The sequence below is a fragment of the Galeopterus variegatus genome, unplaced genomic scaffold (genome assembly GCF_000696425.1).
Source record: "Galeopterus variegatus unplaced genomic scaffold, G_variegatus-3.0.2 Scaffold947, whole genome shotgun sequence".
NCBI lineage: Eukaryota > Metazoa > Chordata > Mammalia > Dermoptera > Cynocephalidae > Galeopterus > Galeopterus variegatus.
In genome coordinates this window covers 387,731-409,139 of record NW_007727058.1, presented here as the reverse complement: position 1 = coordinate 409,139, position 21,409 = coordinate 387,731, and the positions used below count along the sequence as shown (strand labels likewise).

The window sequence follows — 21,409 nt, the reverse complement described above, 5'->3', positions numbered from 1 at the left end:
TTTTAAAAAAAAAAAAAAAAAAAAAAAAAAAAAAAAAAAAAAAAAAAAAAAAAAAAAAAGAATAATAGTCCAGAAATTCCATGACAGTTTTGAGAAAGAAGAGAAAATTGGAGAGTCAGACTCAGGGCAGATTTGACCTGCCAGCTAGTGACAAATAATTGAATTATATTTTCAGAGTAATTACAGAAACAGTGTGGTACTGGCATAGAAACAGAAAAATAGACCAGTGTGGCAATGGAGAACCTGCACTTCAGGGGACTGGGCACACATCAGAGAAAGCATCAAGTCTATGGAAAAGGAGGACTCTGCAGTAGATGGTGGGAAAATTGGCTCACCAGATGGAAAAAAAAGTTTTAGTCTACCATAACTACACTCCAGAGGAATTAAAACTCTGAATGTGAAAAGTAAAAAGATAAAGCTAATTTAAAAAAATATATAAAGCTAATTAAAAATATATATCTTTATGACTTGGGACAAAGCATATTTTTTAAAATAAAGCTCTAAATCCACAAACCTGAAGAGGGCAAGTGTGTTAGGCTTGATTACGTCGAAATTAAGGTTATTTGTTAAATGAAGGACACCAAATCTCATTGAAGATAGATAAATTAAGATAGGGCATTTGTTCTGTCTTAAACCAACTAGAGGTCAATATTTAGCATATTCAAGGAATTTATGAAAATAACAAGCAGAAAAAGAGAGTTGGGAGAGATCCAAGGGTTTCTGTGGCCAGGAGATAGGCTAGAAGAGGCTGGGACCCCATCTGCCAAGAGCACCAGAGATGGGAGATAGGGTAAGTCATTAAGTGAGAATTAAATCTAATTGATTCTTAAATTGAAACTTTTAAAGGAACAGGGTATTTAATAACTGAAAGTTACTGAAAATTATGAACTCTGCCCAAAATGATGTTTGCAGGAAGGAGGAAGATTTGACAAATGCGTGCAGGGGCAATGACTTGAAGAATAAAACCATTTACTGTGACTACTCTACCAAATGGAGACTCCTCAGTAAACAATTACAGGAGGTGATATATAGCACAATATAATTTACACAAATTAAAATATACACGTAGCAACACTATGCATTTATTAAATATACACATTAAACAGATTTGAGTAGGTGTATTTTGGGGGAAGGGAAATGGAAGATGAAGGAAAAAAGTCAAGCCCGTAATAATCAAGTCAGTGATGATAGTGTGAGGGCCCTGCCCGAAGATATGATTGACTAGACTCTAGGGGCCCAGAGAAAGAGAACACACAGAGAGAGAATAGGGGAGAGAGAGAAAGAGAGAGAGACATCCATTGTATGTAGACATTCTCTTATCACAGTGAAATAAAACCAGTACTCAATAACAAAATGTGAGCCACCCCATCAATATAAAAAAAAGAAGTACTTTCAAATACATTAAAGTAAAAACAATTAAAATCCACAATTAGAATGAAGAAAGATGAGAACAGGACATATTGCAAAGCCCATGGGATATGGGCCTAAACTGCACACTGAAGAGTCTTGATCTAAAATACTTTTAATATCAGACAAAACAGAATGAAAATAAATTATTTGTTATTGCCATCAATTATTTATCAGTGCAAATTCAGCTCAAGATACTTGAAAAGGAATTAATAAAGACAAAAAGTAATTCATGCATTAGAAAGCAGAAATTTAACACTCAAGAAATGAAATCAATAGCTGTTCTTTAAAAACAACAACAAAAGGAGAGTGACGTCATCAAGATGGCAGAATAGATGATTCCCAGCACTGCCCCTCCCCACAGGTAGATTTACAACTATTAAGAAGCAAACACTGCCAACCTGGGACCACCGGAGCTGGGGGAAGAGAAGGAGAGGCCTGTGAATTTCGTGAAGGCAGGAGAGCGCATGGCAAGAGGTTACAGTGATAGTGCCTATCATTTTGAGCCCTGGCCACTTCTGAGCCAGCCTGGTATGGAGGTGGGGAGTAGTTGCTGCACACTGATCAAAGCCAGAACAAGCTGCAGCAGCATGCTTCACATAAACCTGCTTGGAGTCTGCAAGGGAGAGGAGGGGTTTGGAGCACATCATACCAGCCCACAGGCCATAAAGACCACAGGCTAGATTCCCCTGGGCCTGCATAGGAGCAAGCAGTCACAGCTGATTGGAGAAAGGATTTTCCCAGAGGCTAGTGAGTTATTGCAAGGGATGCATACATGGCCTGCCACATTGGAAGTGGTTAGAATGCAGGAGAAAGGCTGCCCCATCAGGGGAACATTGGATGAGGTGCATTAGTCTCAGTGGAAATCGGTCAGGGTAATAGAAGTGCAGGGGGCACAATCTGCAGGAAAGATCCAGTTCTGGGCCAGAATTTCCACACAACCCAGACCTAGAAGTGATTAAGGTCCACATAAAAAGCCTTTCTCAGAGAACTGGCAGCAAAGCAGCAATTTATCTCAAGCACAGAGCTCCAGTTCTGGTCCCCACAGGAAGTTCCTCCAACTCAGGAACTAACCATATGACAGCACATTTGTTCCAGTGCAGGGTCTAAGTGCTGGTGGTAGCTATTATTCCACCACAGAATGGAAAACACACAAACACACAGACCAGAGACAAAGCTCTGATACTAACCAGTAAAGATCTAACACAACCAAAGAACACCCATAAAACCTAGAAGAGGTAGTAGTCTCCTCAAATGCCCAGGCATCAACATAAAGACACAAATATTGAGAAAGAACAGACAAATATGTTGCCACCAAAGGAAACAAACAAAACACGAGTAATGGATGCAGAGGAACAGCAGATTTATGAAATGTCTGACAGAGAATTCAGGATAGCCCTCTTAAGGATGTTTGGGAGTCATAAGAAAATACAGATAGAAAATTAAATGCTATCTGGGAAAAAAATTCAGAAGCAGAACAAGAAACTTGACAAAGGAATAGAATCAATTAGAAAAAAAAAATAGAAATTCTAGAAATAAAGAATACGTTATCTAAATTGAGAAACCTGATAGAAAGTTCCAACAGCAGATTTAATCAGAGGAAAGAATCATTGAGTTCAAAGATAAGACACATGAAATTATCCAATCAGAGAAGAAAAAAGAATAAGAAAAAATGAAATAGAAATACAGCAAATATGGGACCTCCTTTACTGAAATAACCTCCACATAATTGGCACACCTGAAGGAGAAGAAAGAGGAAGAGACTTAGAAAGCACATCCAAGGAAATAATGACTGAAAACTTCCCAAATATGGAGAAAGATGACAGCATCCAGGTACAGGAAGTTCAGAGGTTTCCAGTCAAATTCAATCCAAAGAGGAACAGCCCAAGACACATTATAAAAACCAAAGACAGAGAGAGAATACTGAAAGCAGCAAGAGAAAAGAGACACATAACATTCAACAGAGCCCTAATACATCTCTCAGTGGATTTCTCAGTAGAAGCCCTACAGGACAGGAGAGAGTGGGATGATATATTCAAAGTGCTGAAGGAAAAAGACTGTCAACTGAGAATTCTGTATCCAGCAAAACTAACCTTCAAATATGAAGAAGAAATAGTCTTTCCCAAGAAAGCAAAAGCTAAGGGAAATCATCAACACTAGACCTGCCTTACAAGAAATGCCAAAGGGGGCTCTACAATCTGAAAGAAACAATGCTAAACAGTAGCAAGAAAACATCTGAAGGTACAGAACTCATTAATAAATACACAGATGACCTCAGAATACTCCAATATTGTAAGGGTGGTGAATAAACTACTTATACCCTTGGTATAAAGTCCAAAGGACAAACCCAATAAGACAATAGCATATTCAACAACCACATAAGAGATAGGCAATATTAAAAGATGCAACTTGGAACAACAAAAAATCAAAAATAGGGGGAAATGACACCAAAGCATAGAGTTGGCTTTGGTTTTTCCTTTTTTCTTTGATATCAAAGTTGTTATTAGTCTAAAATAATTTGTTATAACAAGTTTTTTGTAAGCTTCATGGTAACCATAACACAAAAACTTACAAGACATACTAAAAATAAATAGCAAGAAATCAATACATAAAGCTAGAGGAAACCACTCACCCACAAAGGAAGACAATAAGACCAGAAAAAAAGGAAAAAATGATCTGCAAAATAATCAGAAAAAAATAGCAAAATGACAGTAACAAGTCCCTATATATCAGTAATAACCCTAAATGTAAATGGATTAAATGCTCCAATTAAAAGACACAGAGTAGCTGAGTGGATTATAAAACAAGAACCAACCATATGCTGACTGCAAGAAACTACTTAGCTGATAAAGACACACACCAGCTGAAAGTGAAGGGATCAAAAAAGATGTTTCATGCAAATGGAAACCAAAAAAGAGCAGGAGTAGTTATACTTATATCAGATAAAATAGACTTCAAGCAAGGAAAGCAAAAAAAAAAAAAAAAAAGAAAAAGAAAAAAATATAAGGAAAGTCATTATATAATGATAAAGGAATCAATTTGACCAGAGGATATAACAATTATAAATATATATGCACCCAGCACTGGAGCACCCATTTATACAAAGCAATTAATATTGGACCTAACAGGAGAGATAGACTCTAACACAATAATAATTGGGGACTTTAACACCTACTTTCAGGGAAGGACAGATCATCCAGACAGAAAATTAACCAGGAAACATCAGAATTAATCTCTACTATAGGCCGACATGACCTAACGAACATTTATAGAACATTTCAACCAATAGATGCAGAATACATATTCTTCTCTGCAGCACATAGAACATTTGTCTAGAATAGATCATATGTTAGGACACAAAACAAGTCTCAAAAAATTTTAAAAACCAAAATCTTATTGACAACCTGGTCATTTCACTAGAAATGATATGAATGCATGAAAATTAAACAGTACACTCCTAAACAACAAATGGTCAAAGAAGAAATCAAGAAGGAAATTTTAAAATTCCTGGAGACAAATGAAAATGAAAACACAACATACCAGAACTTGTGGGATACAATAAAAGAAGTTCTAACAGAAATGTTCATAGCAATAAATGCCTACATCAAAAAAGGACTCAAAATAAACAACCTAATGTTATACTTCAAAGAGCTAGAAAAACAAGAACAAACCAAGCCCAAAATCAGTAGAAGGAGAGGAATAGCAAAGATCAGAACAGAAATAAATGAATTAAAGATTTTTTTAAATACAAAAGATTGATGACTAATGTTATACTTCAAAGAGCTAGAAAAACAAGAACAAACCAAGCCCAAAATCAGTAGAAGAAGAGGAATAGCAAAGATCAGAACAGAAATAAATGAATTAAAGATTTTTTTAAATACAAAAGATTGATGAAAAAAAAGAGTTGGGTTTTCAAAAAGATAAACAAAATGGATAAACCTTTAGCTACACTAATGAAGAAAAAAGACAGCAGACTCAAAATCATAAATGAAAAAGGAGACATTACAACTGATACCACAGAAATATGAAGGATCATAAGAGACTACTATAAACAACTATATGGAAACAAACTGGAAAACCTAGAAGAAATGGATAAGTTCCTGGACACATACAACTTACCAAAGTTGAATTATAAAGAACTAGAAAATCCAAACAGACTAATAACGAGAAATGAGATTGAAGTGATAATAAAAAGTCTTCCAACAAAGAAAACCCCAGGATCAGATAGCTTCACCACCAAATTTTACCAAACATTTAAAGAACTAATACCAAATTCTTCTCAAACTCTTCCAAAAAATTGCAGAGTAGGGAATTCTTCAAAACTCATTCTACAAGGCCAGCATTATCTTCATAGCAAAACTGGAAAAAGACACAACTAAAAAGGAAAACTACAGACCAATATTCCTAATGAACACAAACATGAAGGTCCTCAACAAAATATTAGCAAATAGAATCCAACAACACATTAAAAAGTTCATTTACCATGATCAAGTGGGATTTGTCCCAGGAATGCAAGGATGGTTCAACATGTGCAAATCTATCTATAAATGTGATACATCACATTAACAGAAGGAGGGGTAAAAAATCACGTGATTATTTCAATAGATGCAGAAAAAGCATTTGATAAAATCCATCACCACTTCATGATAAAAACACTCAACAAATTAGGTATAGAAGGAATGTACCTCAACACAGTAAAGGCCATATAAGACAAATCCACAGCTAATATCATACTGAATGGACAAAAATTGGAGGTGTTTCCTCTAAGATCTGGATCAAGACAAGGATGCTCACTTTCCCCACTCTTATTCAACATAGTACTAGAAGTTCTAGCCAGTGCAATAGGCAAGAGAAAGAAATAAAGGGCATTCGAATCAGAAGGGAGGAAGTCAAATTATCCCTATCTGCAGATAACATGATCCTATACATAGAAAACCTTAAAGACTCCACCAAAAAATTACTACAACTAATAAATGAATTCAGTACAGAGGCAAGATACAAAATCATCACACAAAAATCAGCAGCGTTCCTATATGCAAATAATGAGATAGCCAAAGAAGAAATCAAGAAAGTAATCCCATTCACAACAGCTTCCAAAAAAATGAAATACCTAGGAGTAAATTTAACCAAGGAAGTGAAAGATCTCTACAATGAAAACTAGAAAACATTGGTAAAAAACAAAAANCTAATGTTATACTTCAAAGAGCTAGAAAAACAAGAACAAACCAAGCCCAAAATCAGTAGAAGGAGAGGAATAGCAAAGATCAGAACAGAAATAAATGAATTAAAGATTTTTTTAAATACAAAAGATTGATGAAAAAAAAAGAGTTGGGTTTTCAAAAAGATAAACAAAATGGATAAACCTTTAGCTACACTAATGAAGAAAAAAGACAGCAGACTCAAAATCATAAATGAAAAAGGAGACATTACAACTGATACCACAGAAATATGAAGGATCATAAGAGACTACTATAAACAACTATATGGAAACAAACTGGAAAACCTAGAAGAAATGGATAAGTTCCTGGACACATACAACTTACCAAAGTTGAATTATAAAGAACTAGAAAATCCAAACAGACTAATAACGAGAAATGAGATTGAAGTGATAATAAAAAGTCTTCCAACAAAGAAAACCCCAGGATCAGATAGCTTCACCACCAAATTTTACCAAACATTTAAAGAACTAATACCAAATTCTTCTCAAACTCTTCCAAAAAATTGCAGAGTAGGGAATTCTTCAAAACTCATTCTACAAGGCCAGCATTATCTTCATAGCAAAACTGGAAAAAGACACAACTAAAAAGGAAAACTACAGACCAATATTCCTAATGAACACAAACATGAAGGTCCTCAACAAAATATTAGCAAATAGAATCCAACAACACATTAAAAAGTTCATTTACCATGATCAAGTGGGATTTGTCCCAGGAATGCAAGGATGGTTCAACATGTGCAAATCTATCTATAAATGTGATACATCACATTAACAGAAGGAGGGGTAAAAAATCACGTGATTATTTCAATAGATGCAGAAAAAGCATTTGATAAAATCCATCACCACTTCATGATAAAAACACTCAACAAATTAGGTATAGAAGGAATGTACCTCAACACAGTAAAGGCCATATAAGACAAATCCACAGCTAATATCATACTGAATGGACAAAAATTGGAGGTGTTTCCTCTAAGATCTGGATCAAGACAAGGATGCTCACTTTCCCCACTCTTATTCAACATAGTACTAGAAGTTCTAGCCAGTGCAATAGGCAAGAGAAAGAAATAAAGGGCATTCGAATCAGAAGGGAGGAAGTCAAATTATCCCTATCTGCAGATAACATGATCCTATACATAGAAAACCTTAAAGACTCCACCAAAAAATTACTACAACTAATAAATGAATTCAGTACAGAGGCAAGATACAAAATCATCACACAAAAATCAGCAGCGTTCCTATATGCAAATAATGAGATAGCCAAAGAAGAAATCAAGAAAGTAATCCCATTCACAACAGCTTCCAAAAAAATGAAATACCTAGGAGTAAATTTAACCAAGGAAGTGAAAGATCTCTACAATGAAAACTAGAAAACATTGGTAAAAAACAAAAAATGGAAGAGGACACAAATAAATGGGAAAATACCCCATGTTCATGAGTCAGAAGAATTAACATCATCAAGATGTCCATATTACCCAAAGTAATCCACATTCAACACAATCCCTATCAAAATACCAATGACATTCTTCACAGAAATAGAAAAAATGATCTTAAAATTTGTATGGAACCATAAAAGACCTTGTATAACTAAAGCGATCTTCAACAAAAGGAACAAAGTTGGAGGCATCACACTTCCTGACTTCAGAACATGCTATAAAGCTATAGTAACCAAAACAGCATGGTACTGGCATGAAAAAAGACAAATTGACCAATGTAATAGAATAGAGATCCCCAAAATAAATCCACATATTTACAGTCAACTGGTTTTCAACAAAGGTGCCAAAAATATACAGTGGGAAAGGACAACCTCTTCAACAAATGGTGCTAGGAAAACCAGATATCCACATGTAGAATATTAAAACTAGACCCCTATCTTTCACCATACACAAAAACCAACTCAAAACAGATCAAAGACATAAATTTAAGACCTAATAGTATGAAACTACTAGAACAAAATAAAGGGGAAACGCTACATGAAATGGGAGTGGGCAACACTTTTTTGTGTGAGACTACAAAGGAACAGGCAACTAAAGCAAAAATACATAAATGGGACTATATCAAACTAAGAAGCCTCTGCACAGCAAGGGACACTGTCAACAGAGTGAAGAAACAACCTACAGAATGGAAGAAAGTGTTCGCAAACTACACATCAGACAAGGGGCTAATATCCAGAATATATAAGGAACTTCAACAACTCAGCAGCAAAAAAACAAACAACCCAATTAAAAAATGAGCAAAGGACCTGAACAGATATTTCTCAGAAGAAGACATATAAATGGCCAACAGGCACATGAAAAAATGCTCAACATCACTAATCATCAGGGAAATGCAAATTAAATGCACAGTAAGATATCATCTCATTCTAGTCAGAATGACCACTATCAATAAGACAAAAAATAACAAATGCTGACAATAATGTGGAGGAAAAGGAACTCTCCTACATTGCTGGTAGGAGTGTCAATTGGTACAGCTACTGTGGAAAACAGTACAGAGGATCCTCAGCGAACTAAAAATAGATCTACCATAGTAGCTATTCCACTACTGGGTATATATCCAAAGGAAATGAAATCAATGTATCAAAAAGACACCTGCACTCCCTTGTTCATCACAGCACTATTCATAATAACCAAGAGATGGAGTCAACCTATATGCCCATCAATGGATGAGTGGATTAAAAACTGTGGTATATATATACACAATGGAATATTACTCAGCTGTAAAAGCCAATATTCTATCATTTGCAGCAACATGGATGGAACTGGAAACCATCATGTTAAGTGAAGTAAGTCAGGCACAAAAAGGCAAATACTTCATGATATCACCGATATGTGGAATCTAAAAAAAATAAATAAATAAAAAATAAAGTGGTTCTCATAGAAGTAGAGTGTAGAGTAATGGTTACCAGAGGCCAGGGGTTGAAAGGGTGAAGAGGAGGAAAAGTAGTGGACATTTAATGGGTACAAAACTATGTTATTTACCGTATGTGAATCATTGTGCAGTACATGCATGTATTGAAACAACACACTGTACCCCACAAAAATGTACAAGTAAATGTTAAAATATTTTCAATAAAAACAACAAAATAGATAAGCACCTTATAACTCTTACTAAGAAAAACAGAAAGAGAAGGAAAATGCAAATACTTCATAGTTTGTGTAGAAGAGAGACTAGAACCACATCAAGGGAAAATATACTTTCTCAGAATCTCAAGACTGTTTACAATTTCCTCTTTATGGGTTTAAATTCTGGATGAGATGAATAATTTATAAGAACATGCAAATCATTTATTTAAACTAATTTAAAGAATGAAAGTCTGACAAGTCCAATAACTATGTGCAAAACAACTTAAAATATTGCCCAAGAACAACCACTCAGAGGAAAACATGCCTATGTGGTTTCACAAACAACTTCTATCCAGTGTTCAGGGACGAGATAATTCATGTTATCTCAAATGTTCCAGAACATGGACGAATATCTTTCAAGTGAAGCATAGTTCTGATACCATACGTTGACCAAAGGGGGTGTCTTCCTCTAAACACCTTAAAGTGGAGCCTAACCTCACTGGAGAAAAAAAAAAAAAAAAAGAGGCTGTGTGAATTGTATTGCCTGGATTGTGCCACCTGGGCTATTTGTTCCCAAGGCCAGTGTCTTTCCTAGGCCCAGGGCTATCCTGTGCCTGGCCCAGGGACCAGCACACAGTGTCTGTTGGATGAATAAATAAATTAAAACCTGTCTAAAAAAATATCTTATAAATCTTAGTCCCATGATGAATGAGGCAAAAGTATACCATGACCAGGGAGGGATGAATCCTGGGATGCAGGGTGAATGGACATGAGGAATCTGTTCACTGAACTGACTCAGCATGTTAAATTAGAGCATACGGTCAGAAAACACATTTATAAAGCAGAGCATTCATTCTTGAAATAAAATTTGATAGTAAAACAGAAAGGAATGGGTCTCTCTTTGACAGGTTATACAAGGGACATCAATAAGTTCATGAAAAGATTTATATTATCTTTTAATTCTATTTTTCCATGAACTTTTTGATGTACTCTCAATTTTAAAGTGCCAGATAAATATGAAATAAATGCTTCATGATGAAGTGTAAGAAGCACTTCCATGAAAGTCAACAACAAGAGAAAACATAGCTATAATTCCATAGCTATGAAAAAAGTAAAAATTATGGAAATAAAAGAGGTGATATTTCTAATTGCAGTTCATATGAGTGTAGGTCTGAAAAATCCATGAGAGTCAATAAAAACCTTTAGATTCAATAAAAGAGTTCAGTAAGCTGAATTTTCAGATGTTTTCAACAAGAAGATGAGTCTGGATGATGGAAATGAGGAAAGTGGAAATGGAGGAAGGTTCTGGTCCTGCAAAGGAGGATGTAGACACTGATTAACTTTAGGTGATAATACAATTTTAAATATGTATGTGGAAAATATAAGGTGACCAGTAGCAGAATGGAATTTACTAAATACATAACTTCTAAACCACTAAAGGAGAAAAATGGAGGGAGAAAAAAAAAATCAAATCAAAATGCAAGGTAAGGATTAAAAAAATATTCTTGATAAATGGATTAAAAGACAGTCTCTCTGGTGTGTTGAAAAGAACGGCATCTAGCTTTACACTGTTTACAAGAGACAAACCTAAAACTAAATGACTCAATATCTTCTGAAAGACAGCAGTTGTTCTGCAATACAGTTGTGGACATTGCAATTAGACAAGAAAAAGAAATGAGGCATACACATTGAAAAGGAGGCAAATTTACTGTTGTTTGCAGATGATATATCTCTGGGTCTACAAAATTGAAGAGAACCAACAAGATCCAGAAAAGTTGCTTATTACAAAGTAAATACACAAAAAATCTATAACATAAACAGAAAACACAATGAAAGAAAATATACTGCTCATAATAAGGACATAATATATAGCATCTAGGAATAAACCTAAGGAGTAACATGCAATAACTATGTAGAGAAAATAAGAGTCTGTTTTCCCTAAATTTTTAAGTTCCACCAAAATCCCCATGTGATTTTTTTTTTTTGACAGCACTATTTTACAAATGTTTAATTAGAATGAACATAGGAGAATAGCCAGGTAAACGTTTTAAAAGAAGGATAATGGGCTGGCCCGGTGGCGCACTCGGTAGAGTGCGGCGCTTGGGAGCACGGCGGCGCTCCCGCTTAGGGTTCGGATCCCATATACAGACCAGTCCACTCACTGGTTGAGCGCGGTGCGGGCGTGACACTGAGGGTTGCAATCCCGTTACCGGTCATGAAAAAAGACAAAAAGGAAAAAAAAAAAAAAAAAAAGAAGGATAATGAAGGAGGACTTCCCTTACCATATACAAAAAAGGAATTACAATGCTATGATAATTTTAAAATAGTTGTGGCATAGGATGAGACTGTAAAGGGCAGAAATAAATCAAAAGAAGATAGACATTTAGAATACAATAAAGGGAGCATTTCTATTTCATAGCCAAAAAACCAAAAGTATTCAATAAAAGATTTTTACATAACTGGCTACTCATTTGGAGAAAAATAAAGCTGGATTTCCTTTCTCAACCTTCTAGATGAGCCAAAATTAAAATATTTAAAGAAAATAATTAGAACATGATGAGTAAATAATATCATAATCTTAGGGTGGGAAAGGTATTTCTAAACATGTCAAAAAAACCTAAAATTATCAAGGGAAATAATGATAAATTTTATTTCAACACAAAAAAATTTTACATGACTCTATAGGGATAAAAATTCACACCAAAAACAGGTAAATGATGGACAAATATGGTAAAATATTATAAAGCATTTTACAAAGGTTAAAACTTCCAATACCCAAAGTTTTTGATAACTTTTTATTTTGAAATAATTTGAGACTTACAGAAAAATTACAAGTATAATATTTTTACCCAGATTCACTAATTGTTAATGTTTCACCATATTTGTTTTACATTCTCTCTCTCCACATGTATATATACATATGCACATATATATGAATATTTATGAACCATTTGAAATTAAGTCAAAAAAGACATAATGCTCCTTGACCACTAATTACCACAGAATATAATATCCAGAGTTTTTATAAGTCAATGAAAACACAAGTAGTTTAGTAGAAGAAGATGGGCAAAGGACAGGGAAAAGTGTAAATGGTATACTGAACAAAGTGAGCATTTTATTTGGATCCCTTTTTTCCCTTTAAAATTTATTTAGAAGGCAATTTTTCCCTGATCCTGGGTAAAACTTAGAACCAGAATTTTTTGCTCATTATGATTAATGTAATCACTATAATTACATCAAGTGTCACATAAATACCTTGGTTCAGAAATCAGAATATCCGTTTTCACGTATGTATTGTTCTGCTTCTGTTGTTTATAACAGAATACCTGAAACTGGGTAATTTATTTCTTACAGTTTTGGAGGCTGGGAAGTCCCAGGTCCAGGGGTGCATCTGATTGAGGGCCTTCGTTGCAGGGTGTCACATGTAAAAATGGGCTGAGGAAGAGTGAGCTAAGCTTTTGCTCACTGCTCTCCTTATAAAGCCATTATAACCACACCCATGAACACCCATTAAACCATCAATGAATTAATCCATTCAGTCTGCACAATCTAATCACCTCTTAAAGGCCCCACCTTTCAATTACCATAGTGAGATTTCCCACGCTTTAACACTGTTATAATGGAGATTACATTTTCAATGGGTGAACTTTTGGGAGACATATCGGACTCGTAGCAACTGAATAATCACAATGTTAAGACATGATTTAAAGTAAAACTTCCCACTGCCATCTGGGGCTTTGTCAAGCAGGAAGCCTGGGAAGTGAGAAGAGAGGTCTGTACTCTCCCCTTCCTTCTCTTTTAGCTTCCACTCCCACTCCATCTTGCTAATGTTGCCTTCCGAACCTGCCAAGTTAAAGCAGGAGAGGAGTGAGAAGCAAAGGAGAACTTTTTTAACCTCTTCAGGCCACTCCCTGAGCCTGGAGGTGATTTACAGCTGACTCTTCCCTAGCTTCAGGGGCACACATCACTTCTTCTGAGTGATCCTATAGAAACCCCTCCCAGTAGACTTGAAGTGTGGGACAGGCACCCCCTCATCCCCTTAAAAGGGAAAAGTTGAGACCATAGGAACATTCTCTTCAGAGAAATCCTATACACAAAATCACCTCCCACTCAACCCTCCTCACCCTTTGATACACACATGTAGTAGAATATCAGTTATACTCTGAATTCTGATACATATTGTAGTTTAATGCTTTGTTGAAGCTTCCTATTTAATATCCTGTTACACATGCAATTTACAGAATTACTCAATTTCATAAAATTAAAACAAAAATAAGATACAAGTTTTAGTCCACCAAAATAACAAAAGTTAAAATAAAGATAATGCCTAATGCTGGTGATGATATAGGACAAGGGCATTCATAAACTGTTGGTGTTAAAATAAATGGATTATATCTTTGGGGAGGCTACTTTATTAATATCTACTAAAATTTTAAATGCATATACAATTGATTTTATAATTAAACTTCTAAAATTTTAATCTAGAGAAATGCTTAAACAAATGCAAAAAGATATTTGAAGAAAGACTTTTACCCTGGTATGGTAAAATAAATAAACTGAAATGAGATCAAATGTCTATCAATAGGAGAATGGTTAAACAGACTGTGACATAGCCATATGAGAGAATTATTATTCAGTAGTTAAGGAGAATGGAATATATTTACATATATAGAAATGGAAAGGAGTCCAAGATATAGAGTGTGCGCACACGTGTGCGTGCGTGCGTGCGTGTGTGTGTGGTTGGCCAGTATGGGGATCTGAACCCTTGACCTTCATGTTATCAGCACCACACTCTAACCAAGTCAGCTAACTGGCCAGCCCTCCCAAGATATATTTTAAGTGAAAATCCAAAAGTTAGAGAATAAAATTGTATAAAAGTGTTTTGTTAAAAAACAAAACAAGTAAAAAAAAAAAAACTTGCTTAGGGTTTTATATGTATAGAAAGAACTGTTAGAGATATAAGCCAAACAATTTAGAGTGGAAATTTCTAGGTAGTTTGATTATGGGAAAGTCTCATTTTCTAATTTTTGCATTTAGATATTACCTTTTTTTTTTTTTTTTAAAAATGTCTGCATTTCCTTCCAAATCACAAAAAAAGATATGTATTTTAAAATATAGTAGTGATGATGGAATCACAACAGTACAAAATTAAAGGGATGAATTCAAAGTTCAAAATAAAGGTGATTTCATGATTTTAAATGCTTTAAACATAAAACTAGTAAGAGTAAGCCTTTCTGCCCAAGAAGACATAAGACAAAAGCCAAGTCAAGACCAAAGAAAGCACACAAACTAATAGAAATAGAAATAGTGAAATAAACGTTAAAAAATTAACCACATACCAGGCTACCAAACAAGTCTCAACATATTCCATATAACTGGTACCACTGTAGAAATAATTTTATGACTACAGGAGAACTGAGTTGGAAATTAATAACCACAAAAACATGCACGAGTCAGAACAAAATCAAAATGGAAACTATATAAAATATTTTAAACTAGATAATAATAAAAATGCTACATATCAAAATTTGTGACATGAAACTTAAGAAATATTCAGAGGGAAATCTGTAGCCTCAAATACTTGCATTATAAAGGAAGAAAGACTAAAAATAAATTAACTATGTTTCCAGCTAAGTTAGCCTATGTGTATATAGAAACTTGATATATGAGAGAGACGGTGACAATCAAGTGCAGGAAATGATTTTTTCAATGCATTGCATTGGGACAATTGGTAGTCCACATGATGAAATAGATTCCTATCATATAACATTCAAAAAATAAATGACATGCAGATTCAAAATATGGAAACCAAAATTTCCAAACTTTTAAAAAATACATATAGGAGAAATTCTGGAGCATTGTCTTTATAGCCTCAGGAAAAGGAAGGATTTCTTAAATAAGACACAAAAAGCATAAACCAGAAAGGACAACATGATTTATTTGACTAAAATAAAATCTAAATTGCTGTTCAGCAAAGGACATTATAAATAAAATGAAAAGATAAATGGAAAACTGGGAGAAGATATTTACAATATACACAATGAACATAGAATTAGTATCCAGAATATATAAAAAAGAAAAAGGCAAACAATAGAAAAATGTGCAAAGTATATGAATAATTGATTCATAGGAATCACAAATACTGAAGAAACATATAAAAAGATGCACAACTGCTCTAGTAATTGTGGATGTACACATTGCAGCCACACTGAGGTACTATTTCTCATCCATCAGAATGGAAAACATTTTATAGTATGACAATATCCAAACCTGGCAATGATATGGAGCAATGGAACTCTCAAATACTGCTGAAAAAACATAGATTAATACATTCACTTTGGAAAACAATTTGGCCATGACCATTAAAGATGAAGGTAAATTAGCCTATGACCCACCAGTTCCATGCAGGATGCATCCTGCTGAGAAACTCTGGAACAAGTAAATTGGGAGATGTGTGTGAGAATATTCAGAGCAGGAGAGTTTATGATATGAAAAAATTGGAAACTCTCTCAATGTTTGTAAAGAAAAGAATGGATAAATTGTGTCATACTCACAAAAGAGAGTATCGTAGAGCTTTTAATTAGTAAATTAAAGCTGCCTGTATTCAACATGGATAAATCTCAAAAATAATGTTGAATAGAAGCTGCAAGTGACAGAAGCATACTTACAGAAAGATGCCATTTACACAAAACAGGCTCTGCCAGCACCTGACCCAGATCTGGGCATGCGGCTGATTTTTAGGAGTGTTAAAATGACCTAAGAGGTACTGCCATTATTAGCATCATTTTCATTCTTTTACAGACTGGGAAACTGAAGCTCAGGAGGAGAAGATTTTCATAAGGTCTCCCAAGCCATGTGAAAAGGAAAGCATGACACCTGAAAGTCTCCTCTTTGCCCCAGTCCACACACTCCGTACCTTACAAGTGTCCAAGCCCCATTCTGAGCTGGCACACAGCATGTCATTCCCAATTAACTTCTGGTTCTTCAAGAGGAATCGGTACCGTTTATTGCAGATATCATTGTTTATAATCCTGGCAGCCACCTCCTGAAGGCTGTAAGGGGTCTTTGGGGTCACTGTGGAGAGAGAGATCCTGCCTCATCGTCATCTCAGCTTTTCAGCACATCTACATCTCATTCACTCATGAGAAAGAGAGGGCCATTTCCTGAAATGGTGATTTATAAAGGCTCCAGCCCATAGCCTGACTTTTGAAAAAGCCCCCAGCTCATTAAAGAAACCCTAGGGGGCTTGGAGTGACATCCAGGCACCAAATGAGGACAAGGAGCTATTTCCCCAATAATCCAGGTTCTATGAGGGTGAGGGGATGAGAGCACTGTTCCATGGCCACTGGCAAGGTGGTAAGACCCTACAGCCCAGAGTGTGGCACCCCCTGGGAGGCAGAAACCCACAAAGGTGCCCAGATTCTAGGACCCCAGGGTAGCACCAACAGGGGCCAGGCCTCAGGGATTACAGATGCCTCAAGGTAACCAGTGTACATGATGGCTAGAGAGGCCTCCTCAGTGCCTCAGTACCTCCTGAGAGCATGGCCTTCGTGCCACCTGCAGACAGGGAATCCCATCAATAGCCAAGGGTTAACTTCCTGCCATGCTGCAGGGTGAGGGCTTGGCACTGGATTTAACTTAACTTTGGGGATGAGGTCCATGCAGGCCATGTGTGTCTTCTGCACTACAGCATTACGTATATCAAGAGGTCAGGACAGTGTACAGCATGTGTAGGTGCCCTGGAAGTGTTTGCTGACTCAGTGAGTGGGCGAATAAAGGAATAAACAAATGAGCCTGTGATGGGGTTGTGCTCTGAAGAAGCATGTGTCTTTGAACCTCTGCCTGCCTTCACTCACCTTGCTTCTTTGTAAGTCCCCACCCGATCACCCAGCACATGGTTCCAACGGGTGGCTTCAATTTGATGGTGGGAAGGCAGACCGGCTGAACAAGGGGGGACCAGGAGACGGGGTCCCTGAGCTGCAGGAGGGCAATGTCCTGGGACATGAGATTCCTGAAATCCTCATGAATCACGATGCGAGTGAGGGGGAGCTGAGTGCCGTTTTCTGGGAGGTGATGGACTCCCACCATCACAGAGTACATTTGGGGATCCTTGGATCTGCAGGGCCATGGGTAGGTAAGAGTTCGGCAGCAGGGGCTGAGCACAGGCCACCCAGCCAGGCCCCCTACCCCCAGATCCCCAGATTCACCAGGGCCCCCAGGCCAGAAAGCAAAGTCCCTGGGCCTGGCTGGCCACCCTGACTGACCTCTGTAAGCAGTGCGCGGCTGTGAGGACCCACTGGCGGTGGATGAGGGAGCCACTGCAGATGTACATGCCCAGGAACAAGATGTTCACCTGCCATGGCCACTTGCCTACCTCCACCAGCTTCCCATGCACCATCTTACAAGACATATTGGTCTGACCACAGCCCCGGAACCAAGACCCTGAGGAAAGAGGTGGAGAGGGGGCTGTACCCTCTCAGGCTCTTGGGCAGTAGAGGGCAGCCCTCACACCCCTGTTCACAGCAGAATGTCAAGGCAGAGAGAGCTGCCTTCCAGCCCTGTCACAGCCACTGCCACATGCACACGTGGGAAGGGGCTTTTCCCACAGCCTCAAAACTGGCAATCAAAGACCCAGAGGCAGCAGGTACCCCGCATTACAAAGAGAGCCCCCAAACAATGGGGACTAAACAACTCCTCCAGGGCTTGTTATAAGCCATCATCCCAGGACTCATCCCTGCCCATAGTTTACACACACAGATGGTTAGGGAAGTAAAGAGAATCGGCAGAGGGGTAGATTGTCAGCCAGGAGGTAAGTGACAGGGCACAAGTGGGCAGGGCTGCCTGTCAGTTGTAACCAAAAAGAAATGGACAGTCATGTCATATCGCACAATTCCAGGGCCCTCTCTGATAAAGATCACGGCACTGGAGGTGTGGTCTTTGGGACCATAACCAGAAGTGAGTGGAGATGTTTGTCCACTCCCTCCTTGAGTCTCACTGGCCCCTACAGCAGGGGCAGGAGGAGAGGAGACTACACGGAACTGGATATGAGATTGAGATTTTAAACTGGACCAGCTTGGATTGGTATTTAATAACTGAACATCATAAAGGTTAAGAGAGAAAGATTCTACAGCAAGAGCTGGAGACCAAGATTAAAGATAAACGGAGAGGTTTCTTATATGGCCTTCTGTCAAGTTTGGGCTGGTCAACAAACTGTTACATGTGATCACGGATCTCCTCAGTAGAGGCAAAGCTGGACGTGTCTACCCCATCACGAGCTGTCGTGGTTAGAAAAAGTCTTTCCCTTCACAGCTTGGCGTGCAGTGACAAGCAGAGTGTCAGGGACTCAGCAGCAGTAGCCAAAGCTTGTCCTTGCTGGGGGAGTCTGCGGGGGACGTGTCTACCCCATCACGAGCTGTCGTGGTTAGAAAAAGTCTTTCCCTTCACAGCTTGGTGTGCAGTGACAAGCAGAGTGTCAGGGACTCAGCAGCAGTAGCCAAAGCTTGTCCTTGCTGGGGGAGTCTGCGGGGAGCAGTGGTGGTGCAGGAAGTACAGCAATAAACACACAAAGCTAATATCTTTGGTGACCTGTACAAAGTAGCAGAAATATCTACTGGGCCCTGCCTCATGGAAATCTCTCAGAGGGTCACAGACCATTGATGTTAAGGCTCATCTACACCATGTGTCCCACGGCTCCGTGTACTATCGGATGTAAACGGCCAATTCCCTTGCTGCCGACTTCTGTGGCCTTCCACCAGGATCCACAGGAATCCCATGAGCCCCGCATGTCTCCATGGAGTGCTATCTTGTCTTGCCTGCTCACTGTGTGATTCCCATCCATGTCCCTTTCCATAGCTGTCCTATTTTTGTCTCCCACAGGGGGAGCCACATTTCTGGGCCTTCTCCTACACTGTGGTGGGTTGATGGTTACCTTTTTACTTCTGATTACAGCCACCCCAATCAAGACTGTTCCACGTTGGGAGGAAAGAGAGGGATTCCAGAGCTTGCCATTTCCTTTCTCACAAAGCTGAGGCCCATGGAGCTAGGGTTCTCCATTAAGAACTTCACCACCTAAAAAGTGACAGCTCTAGGGGACAGGGTCGGGCTTCACCTAGGTGCTCCCCACCCTCAATGGGTTCCTCAGGTCTCAAAGAACAGCACTCCTTAGAATTCACATCCAGGACAATGTTGAGTCCAACCCCCTTCCTCAAAACCTTACACGGGATTTGCAGGATTCGGCCTGGAAATGCCAGCACCAGAGGTCAGCACCAAGTACAGCAGCTGAATCTGGGAGGCACCATGATGGATTATTCGGTGCAAGATATCACAGATCAACTTGGTCTCAGGCACAATGTCACCATTCCATACACAGCAACACTCAGTGGCTCAAGCGGATTCCACTGAAGACAGTCTCTACCCCCTCTTGGAGCCCCAGAGTCAGAACTCACCCCCACACAAGCAGCACTTTGCCATCATTTTTCACACTCACTCACATGTGGTCACAGGAAGACATGACCTCCATCCCTGTAAGACAACAGCCACACACCCATCCCCACATCATCACAGGCACAGAGTCATCTACATGGAGCTCCACACATCCTCACCATCCCAAAACATCACAGATGCCTGATGGCGGTGTAGCACAGTTCAGAGTAGGAGACCATCCGTTCCTTCCTTCCTTCATTCAACAAGGCACTAGTCCAGGAGGGGGAGTCACACAGTGATGGAAAAAGACAAAGTCCCTGAGTTGGGTGACACGTTGCCACCCCAGCATGTTCCCTGCCAAGCAGCAGAATGGGCAGCTGGCAGGTAATGCCAGCCAGGGCAGCCCCCACAACATCATCTGTGGTCATCGGTTAGGGTTGGAGCCTGGAGACCCTCTGTCACTTAGAGTCCCGAATTCTTCACCCCCAAAGAGCCTATTGGAAATTGGCATTGAATCCTGATTCCACCATTCACAAACCACTTAGCTCTTGGGGCCTGGGGTTTCCTACTATGAAATGGGGCTGCTGGGAAAGCCCACCTCACGGAGCATTGAGATGCAAAGCTGTCTCAGCAGTGCCTGATGTCAAGTGAGTGGGCACTGACATACCACATCATCATCACAACAAATCCAGCTTCTCCTGAGACTGTGCCTCCCAAACAAGCTCACCTGTTTCATGGGTGTTAGTTTGTACCCTCATTTTATTTTTTTAAAGATGACTGGTAAGGGGATCTTAACCCTTAACTTGGTGTTGTCAGCACCGTGCTCTCCCAAGTGAGTGAACCGGCCATCCCTATATAGGGATCCAAACCCATGGCCTTTGTGTTATCAGCACCACACTCTCCCAAGTGAGCTATGGGCTGGCCCTTGTACCCCCATTTTTAATAAGGCTCTTCCCTCGTGTGTTCATGGTCACCCTGAAAATTGGAACTGCTCCAACACCATGCAGGTCCTCAGTCTGCTAGGGATGTACCCATCAGGACATGGACAAATGGAGGGCGTCCAGGCATGAGGACAGCTGACACAGGCACCCAGTCAGACAGACCCCTCCTGCCTCTGCCCCATCCCTAAAGCCCTACCTTCAATATAGGGCTGATTCTCAAGTCCGGCAGAAGAAAATGGAGATGCGAGATGGCCCTGGAGACCCCCTGGCCCACATGCCATGGCAAGAAGATGTCTATCCCTCACTGTTGCTCATAATCGGACATAGGGGCAGGGTGGGCGGAGCATCTCTGATGTGCTAAG

The 21,409-nt window shown here is 38.6% G+C and overlaps 1 protein-coding gene across 1 annotated transcript in view; it reads right to left on the bottom strand.

Moving 5' to 3' along the window:
• Positions 1-21,328, bottom strand: part of PRSS46 (protease, serine, 46) — a 22,965-nt gene extending 1,637 nt beyond the window's left edge. Inside the window, exons 1-4 of the mRNA XM_008573653.1 lie at positions 21,244-21,328; positions 17,949-18,126; positions 17,541-17,800; positions 16,601-16,758 (exon numbers count right to left, since the gene is read on the bottom strand). Coding sequence (XP_008571875.1) covers positions 16,601-16,758; positions 17,541-17,800; positions 17,949-18,126; positions 21,244-21,328 — 681 coding nt within the window. The remainder of the gene's footprint in view (positions 1-16,600; positions 16,759-17,540; positions 17,801-17,948; positions 18,127-21,243) is intronic.
• Between the last annotated feature and the right edge of the window lie 81 nt (positions 21,329-21,409).